General features: G+C 38.0%; 2 protein-coding genes across 2 annotated transcripts; one reads left to right on the top strand and one right to left on the bottom strand.

The window, feature by feature from the left end:
• The first annotated feature begins 347 nt into the window (after positions 1 to 347).
• On the top strand, positions 348 to 1,690 carry LOC9298617 (uclacyanin-2). The gene is given in 3 exon segments (XM_021015012.1): positions 348 to 590; positions 1,031 to 1,131; positions 1,170 to 1,690. Coding segments are annotated over 3 exon segments (600 nt in total). The 5' UTR covers positions 348 to 406; the 3' UTR covers positions 1,485 to 1,690.
• Positions 1,691 to 4,621: 2,931 nt separating this feature from the next.
• On the bottom strand, positions 4,622 to 7,835 carry LOC9298618 (ELMO domain-containing protein A). Its single transcript, XM_021015088.1, has 10 exons — positions 7,605 to 7,835; positions 7,301 to 7,435; positions 6,807 to 6,916; positions 6,596 to 6,664; positions 6,293 to 6,408; positions 6,152 to 6,206; positions 5,763 to 5,883; positions 5,456 to 5,503; positions 5,249 to 5,343; positions 4,622 to 5,148 (listed from the first exon to the last, which is right to left on the bottom strand). Exons 2-10 carry the CDS (start codon positions 7,383 to 7,385, stop codon positions 5,047 to 5,049), a joined length of 801 nt encoding a protein of 266 aa, XP_020870747.1. The 5' UTR covers positions 7,386 to 7,435; positions 7,605 to 7,835; the 3' UTR covers positions 4,622 to 5,046.
• Positions 7,836 to 8,074: the final 239 nt, after the last annotated feature.

Here is an 8,074-nt window from a genome sequence, read left to right as displayed (position 1 = left end):
TATTAACAAACCCATGTTCTCAGCACACTTTTCGGTAAAAAAACCAAATAAGAAGAATCCACGCATAACTCATAAGGGTGATGGGTTTATATAATTTACATCAAAGAAAGCCATCGAGCTATACGATTAATTATCCATTTTTTTTAGTTTAAATGTATAAGAACAAAGAGTTGTTACGCATCATGACAACGTATTAAAACAAAAGAAATGAATAAAAAATTAAAACGAAAAATAAAAAGTGAGGATGAAGTTGTTGAATGAGTTGGCGAGGCGGCGACTTTTTCATACATTCCATTTACTTAATTCCCAAAGTCCTTCTCACATCTCTTTGTTATATAATGACACCATAACCATTTCTTCTCTGCACAACCTTAACAATAATAATATCTCTCTTCTAAGTAAAAAAATGGCAATGAATGGTTTGTCCAAGATGGCTGCAGCCGCCGCAACTGCTCTTCTCCTAGTCCTGACCATTGTCCCGGCCACAGTAGCTGTGACTTACACGGTGGGAGACGGTCAACAATGGGACAGTGGTGTGGACTACACAGTTTGGGTTGCCGGAAAGACTTTCAGGGTTGGTGACATTCTAGGTAAACCATCATCCGAACCACATTAGTTATAACTTTTATTTATATATAGATTCATTCAAGCTATAGTTCAAAAGTTGTAGTAACGTAGTCGAACCCAAGTGTAGTTTGACACGGTATTGGTTTTGGTGATTCAAATTATATTAAGTTTGCTTTAGTAATACCAAAAAAAAAAGGAAAATATGTGTGATTTTTTTTGTTTATTTGGTCTCAGGTTCTTAAATATAGAAACAGTTAAAAAAAAAAGAAGAAGACAAGAAACAATTCTTTACTTGTTTTAGTTCTTTACAAATTTATACGATGTTGAAATTGAGATAACTTATTCTACAACAAAACTCATTTTTAGTAACCAAATAATTTCGGACTATTGTCCCATAATCTTCTTAGGTATGGCATAACTATTTACTTAGGTTTTGAATTCTTTTTATGGCGATTTGAAACAGAGTTCAAGTATGGTCGATCACACTCGGTGGATGAGGTTGACAAAGCCGGATATGATGGCTGAGGTTGACAAAGCCGGAACCATTCCGATGGAGACACCAAAATCGATCTTAAGACAGTAGGAACGATGGAGACACCAAAATCGATCTTAAGACAGTAGGAATAAAGTATTTCATCTGTCCTACACCTGGTCATTGTGCCAATGGCATGAAGCTAGCCGTTACTGTCTTAGCCGCCTCTGCCGGACCTCCGGCCACTCCCACGCCCCCGTCTACAACTCCGGGAACTCCTACCACACCGGACTCACCTCCGGCTGGCGGATCACCCACCACACCCACACCTGATTCAGGGTCAACTTCTCCTCCTCCACCAAAGCCAAGTGGTGCGTCAAAGGGAGTGATGAGTTACGTTTTGGTCGGAGTCTCGATGGTTTTGGGTTATGCTTTGTGGATGTAATTGGTTTAGTGAGCCAGGGTGGAGTCAGTGCTTTTGCTTTTTAAATTATTTTGGTCTTTGGTTGTAAGAGAATTTGGGTATGTGTGATACGTCAGAAGCTCTTCATTATTCGTAGGATTTTATTATTCGGCATTTGATTATCGTTATCATCATCACATTACTCACTTATTGTTGTAATAAATTATTACTTAATTTTTCCTTTCATTTTTCGTTCGTGTGGAACCACATGTACAGTTGTGATCCACCATCCCCTCATAGTTTACAATTGACTATATATATTGTGTAGATTAGTTAGTTTAATTTTAATATATATGTTATCAAGAATGAATTATGTAATAAGCTCAATCAACAACCAAGAGAAATGATCAATTCGTAAAAGAAATGATTGTTAGCATTTAGCAATGCATATATTCAAACTGTAGTTGTCAATGATTTAAAAGATATATAAACAAATGCAACTTGGGATAGGTAGTATTCGATTAGCTGTAGCTTTTAACTTTTTTTTTTTTTTTGTCAATCTGTAGCTTTTAACTTTAAAACTCTAGATATGTGTATATTGCAATTATTATTTTAATGGTTATTTGAACAATTTTGGGCCGAACTCATAAAAGTCGAAACCTCATATTGATGGCAAAATTAGGTGTTCGTTTTTTTCTTCTAACAAAAATATTGTTAAAGACTTTATATTATGTAAAATAAAAAATAAAATAAAAAAAGACATGAGAAGCTAAAAAAGAGACACGGTAGCATTGGATTTTTTATGTGGAGTTTTCTTTTTTTTGCGAAATGAGTAAATATCATTAAAATGAAAGGTAAGCATTACAAACAAGGCCTATATACTTTGGGTTTTGGCAAAAAAGGAATAGAAAACAAAGCACAAACCACAAATTCTAGCAGTAACGATTTAGAAGACAAACAAGAGACCCTTAGTACAACCAGAGCCCCATAAGATTACGAAACTTCTTCATATGCCTTCTGGCTGTGATGGTATTGATAATCTGCCGGTCAATATCTCTGAAGATGTTAAGCGGAGGGATCGAAATCTGATTATGGATTAGATTGTTCCTCTGCCTCCAAACCGAGTAGACCAAGGCATGGAGAATTATAAGACGAAGCGTAGGAGGAGAGGAACTGGTCTGAGCCTTTGTCCATTGAAGCAGAGAATCCCAGGTTGCGAAGGCAAACCAAGCCTGGACAGAATCTTGTCCCAGATTACCCGAGTGAAAGAGCATTCCAAGAACAAGTGATCTCTTGTTTATGTGGAGTTTTCATGTCAATAAATATGATTAGCAAAAAGAAATTAGAACTTTGCATGACCAAATTCAAGTACTTGGTCAATCACAGCTTTAATCCGTATCCAAATTTTAAACACATGAGAAAAGATGTGTAGAACACAAACCACAAGGCAATGCCTAGGACTAAGCATAATACCCGAACCCGAAGAACCGAACCGAACCCGACCCGAAATACCCGAACCCGTTCTACTTCGGTTCCGGCTAATTACCCGATCGGGTTCTGTTTTCAAATAACTGTGGGTATCGGGTATTACCCGAACCGAACCCGATACCCGTGAGTACTTTTTATTACCCGAACATAATATACACATATGAGGACATATATACACTAATAACTTGAATATGTGACTTGTTTAATGATTTAAGTTATGGAACAAACTCTAAACAAAGTTTACTTCTTGTTTTATATTATTGTCTTAAGGAACAACTTGTTATAATTTCAGATCTTTCGGGTTTTATGGGTACTTTTATGTATGTTTGGGTATATTTGGACAAAGTTTGAGTAAGTAGTACTCAAACCCGAAATAGTTTTGGTTATTTATGGGTTCTTTAACCAATACCCGAATTACCCGGACCCGAAGTGAATCCGACCCAAAATTGTACATATAACCCAACGGGTCCAAAATTTCTAAACCCGAAAAACCCGAACCCGAAAGACCCGACCCGAACCCGACCCGAATACCCAAATGCCCAGGCCTAGCAATGCCAATGGAATTTGACCCCTAATCAAGAGTGTCCTTTAGGACATCACTCAAACTACGCGACTTTTCACACATTCCCTTAATTAAGCTTAATTTCTCATTAGTCGATTCTCACGCCTACATTTGTTATATAAACCATCACCATCTTTCCACCTCTTATTAACCATCTTCAATTAAGATATCTCTCCACATTCAAACCAAAACATGGCAATGAATTGTTTTGCCCAAGATGGTTGCAGCTGTAGTCGCTGTGACTTACAAGGTAGGAGACGTTGCTCAATGGGCCAGTGGCGTGGACTATACAGATCGGGCTGCGGGAAAGACTTTCAGGATTGGTGATACTCTAGTATATATTATAACTTATTGCACAAGAAAACTCTGTTTCTTTTTAACTAGTATATATTATAACTTATTGCACAAGAAAACTCTGTTTCTTTTTAACTAGTATATATTATAACTTATTGCACAAGAATGAAACAGAGTTCAAGTACGGGCCTGTACATATTCGGTGGACGTGGTTAACAAAGCCGGATATGATGGCTGCGACTCCTCCTCCGCGACTGAGAACCACTCCGAAGGAGACACCAAAATCGATCTGAAGACAGTAGAACCAAAGTATTTCATCTGTTCTACACCTGGTAACTGTCTAGGTGGCATGAAGCTAGCCATTACGGTCGTAGCCTCCCCTTCCTCTCCTCCCACCCCAGAATCGCCGCCGGCTGATGGAACACACGAAGCCGATTCAGGGTCAACCACGCCACCCCCACCACCTCCACACAAATGATGCATCAAGCGGACTAATAAGCTACGTGGTGGTCGGGAAGTCGTTGGTGTTGGCTTGCAATGTATGGATAATGAATTAAGGGTTAGAGCCAGTTTTTGCTTTTGTGTGAGCCAGTCAGCCATTCGTATTCGACATGATTATTGTGTAAATTAAGTGAATTTAACAGATTAGTGACAGCTAATCAGTTTTCTGATAATATCAAATTATCTATCAGTTAGTCACGAGTGTAAGAAGAATCTAGACTATAAGCGAGTTGATTGTAGTAGGCTTGTAGATCTAATAATTTTGTTGCTATCGAATAATTCTGTTGACTGCTTGTAAAGGCCATCTCTGCTGTTATCCACGCACAAATATTCACAGCAATAAACAATCAAAACAACTTTTAATACACAAACAAATGAAGTTTTAACCCCTGTTAAGAGTCCTTTAACAGTGACTGCTTTTGAATTTGTGGACATCACCAAATCATTATTATCCCCCACACACTAACATCAATCACTCACACAGTAACTAAAAAACCTCAACGTTGTTAGAAAACAAACCCATTTCAGCTACACACTCATTTGCAACCAAACCAAATTGAGATTTATCCCAACCTCTCTCTCTCTTTCACACTCTATTTCTTGTTTTAATATAACAAGTAACAACTCGGTTTTGGAGTTGTTACTTAGAAGTAGAACCACCAAACACAAGAAAAGGTCAAAGAAAGAGGCAGAAACAGCGCAGCCTTGTGTTATTCTGAGGTTAGAAACTCTTCTTGCTATTTATTATTATCGTAAGGGCTATTGATTGAGAAGAGCGTAGGAGGGTAAGTCCTCAAGATGCATTATGTCTTCCAGCATCAGCTCTCTCTCCAACTGTCTCCTTGTTGATTTCATCACCGTCTGTGTCATCCAAATATTCCAAGACAAAGCATCAACATGGCATCTGGGTATGTATGTATATATGACCAAACATCTCTGTTTTGTAACGACTACTACTTACGTTAAACTCCATGTATGAGGCGCGCATTGAAAGCCATTGCTGATCCATTAGCTTGAATGCAATGCAATAAAGAAGGTCAAATGCAGATTCGTTCTCTGCTTACACAAACACCCAACACATTCAGTGTCAAAATCAGATTAAAGGACCATGTGTAATAAAAAGGCTTTTCAATTTGATGAAAACAAAACAGCATAAGTGAGAGATTACCAGAAAGAAACTTCAGAAAAGTTGCCCCAACAATTGTTCGTGGTTTCACTGTAAATTTTAAAAGGATAAGTTGTCAGAGAACCCATTGATTACCTCAATACATTACTCATTATCAGAATGACAGACTATGAACAATACGAGACAGCTGCCTAATGCATGCAAGAAGATTCTATAGTAGTTATGGGCTTCCCAATCCTATGGCTTCAGATGTAAATAGCAACTATCACAATCATGAATCATGGTAGGTAAATAGCAACTATCACGATCATGAATCATGGTAGGTAAGTAAATTCATGTGGATGTATACCTGCTTCAAGGTCAAGCATTTGGATGAGCATGAATGTTAAGTTGATACCAGCAACAGCAAAGGGGTATTCCCACACAGACCGATCCCCAACCTGTTTCCTCAGAAGGTCCTGGAAGGATTTCTGCAGCATAAAGACACGTGGCGTTTGAACTAAGTGACAAAAGTAGATCAGCAAGAACTAAGATGTAAAGTCATGAACAACTGTAACAAATGAGTTATCGGGTATAAATCATACGTGACTTTACGCATGAATACATATATATATATATACAAGTGAAGCAGTGCCAATGAGTAATCGATAATATATGGTGCATGGAAAGTAAAAGTTATAAAGGAAAGGCAGCTCATTCTTTTCATAAAACATTTGTATATGTAGTATATAGGTATACCTGAAAGTTCCTAGCAAAGTACAGCAAGTTTTCAAGAGATATGAGACCACCACCCCTGCCAGATGATGCATTGTAAGTCAAAGAGAAAATAGATACAAGAAATAACTATAACACAAATGAAGAGGAAAGTCAGTGTTATACCTAAAATCTGTTGACGGATCTTTGCCCTGCCAACCCATCTCTTTCCACTGCTCAGATATTAATCCATGAAGCTCTTCTTCAGGAAAGGCAAGTTTCCACAGATCCCTCAGCGCTTCCTAAGACCGTATGACGAAGCAACAAAGTAATCATCAAAGCTGGTACATTTGAATTTATGATGCTAGCTAATAGTAAAAAAGCCAAGGGATGAAAAGATGCAGTATTCTACCATGTCCAAATGATGGTTTAAGTCAACTGTTTTAATGAGAAATTCTAAAGGCTTATAAACCCGCAAGGAAGTTGTACCTGATGCAAGGGTATTGTGCTATCATAAGCTACGTCAATGCGGTTCTGCAAGTTCTGCAAGGATTCCTCCTGCATGTCCCAACAATAGGGTATAAGTATACCTGGATACGCTTAGAAGTAGCCAGCTAATATAGCGAGGACAGAAACGTTATCTTAATGTAGGAAATAATAAAATATAAACTTCCAACTCGAACAGTGGAAAACTGAATACCTGAGCAGGTGTTAGATCAAACGTAGAATTTGCGTCACTATCTCTTCTCTGAGCACAAACACAAGAAAGACCCCGGCCTAACCAAGCTGCTGATCCAGGCACAGCCTCAGCTATAACAAAACAAATAAACTTCAATGGTTTCATTAACTAATCTAAATTTCCAATCCATAAAACTCCCTATAAGCATCACAATTCTATAAAAGCACACAGAAACAAAGCTTATAGACAAGTATACTACGAAATCTACCAAATACTAAGGGTTTAACATCATTCTCCTTGACAAAAAACTGGAATCCAAGTTAAGTACTAATAAGTGCATTAGTACTCTAATTCTAGAGACAAGCTGAAAAAAAAAAACATCAATAGCAGAGAATCCAGAAACCAAGCAATGCTCACAGAAAACGCATTAGTACAAATTTCACCCAAAAGACAGAAAAAATGCAACCACCATTGTAGAGAGATAAGCTTTGATACTAAGAGAGGATGGAAATTACCAGATGATGAATTGTAAACGCTCCCTCGTTCGAGACCCTGAGAAATCCGCCTGACAGCTACGAACGAGCCTTCTCTATCATCCATCTCTCGATTTCTCTTTTCTCGCTCCTCAGATTCACCTCAGAATCGCCATCCTGCGAACAATCAAATGCAAAACCAGATAACTTCATCAGCAATCGAATCAATAAGAAACCAATCGGTACATGATCAACTCCAGACGCAATGCGAATCACAAAAACGTCGCGATTGATACAGCGAACTTAAACAACCAAAAAAAAGAAAGTAAGAGAAGAATTCAATCACCGTCGAGAATCGAGGACTCAAACCAAAGAGCGATCAACTTCGAAACTAGTTATAGAGAATCCTCAAGAATCTTGAGCAAGAAACAAACTATGGTTTCAAGATCTAGTGAGTGCCGCCGGATTTTATCGGCGCTTGAGATAATCGGACGGCGAAATCAAGCGGAATGAGAGAATAAGGAAGAAAAAAGATTTCAGTATAAATTTTTGCCGTTTCTTTTATTTTTTTTTGATTAGAAATAAAATAAAAAAGGAAAATGAGATTTTTATAGTTACGTCAATTGTAACGACGGGCAGGGCTGGTGTACAGGTGGCAATTAGGCTGGAGGACCCCGCGCGTGTACTTCAATCGTTTTCAGCGTCGCCGTCACAAGTCGTACCGGAAAATTAAGAAAAGTGACTGGTTCGTTAGGTCATTAAGCATTGGTTAATTAATTTGGCTCCTTAAGTCAAACACTTTTATTCTTTCTTTTT

This window comes from Arabidopsis lyrata, assembly GCF_000004255.2.
Source record: "Arabidopsis lyrata subsp. lyrata unplaced genomic scaffold ARALYscaffold_364, whole genome shotgun sequence".
Taxonomy (NCBI): domain Eukaryota; kingdom Viridiplantae; phylum Streptophyta; class Magnoliopsida; order Brassicales; family Brassicaceae; genus Arabidopsis; species Arabidopsis lyrata.
The sequence above is the reverse complement of the archived record's forward strand: the minus strand, read 5'-3'. Positions and strand labels throughout refer to the sequence as shown.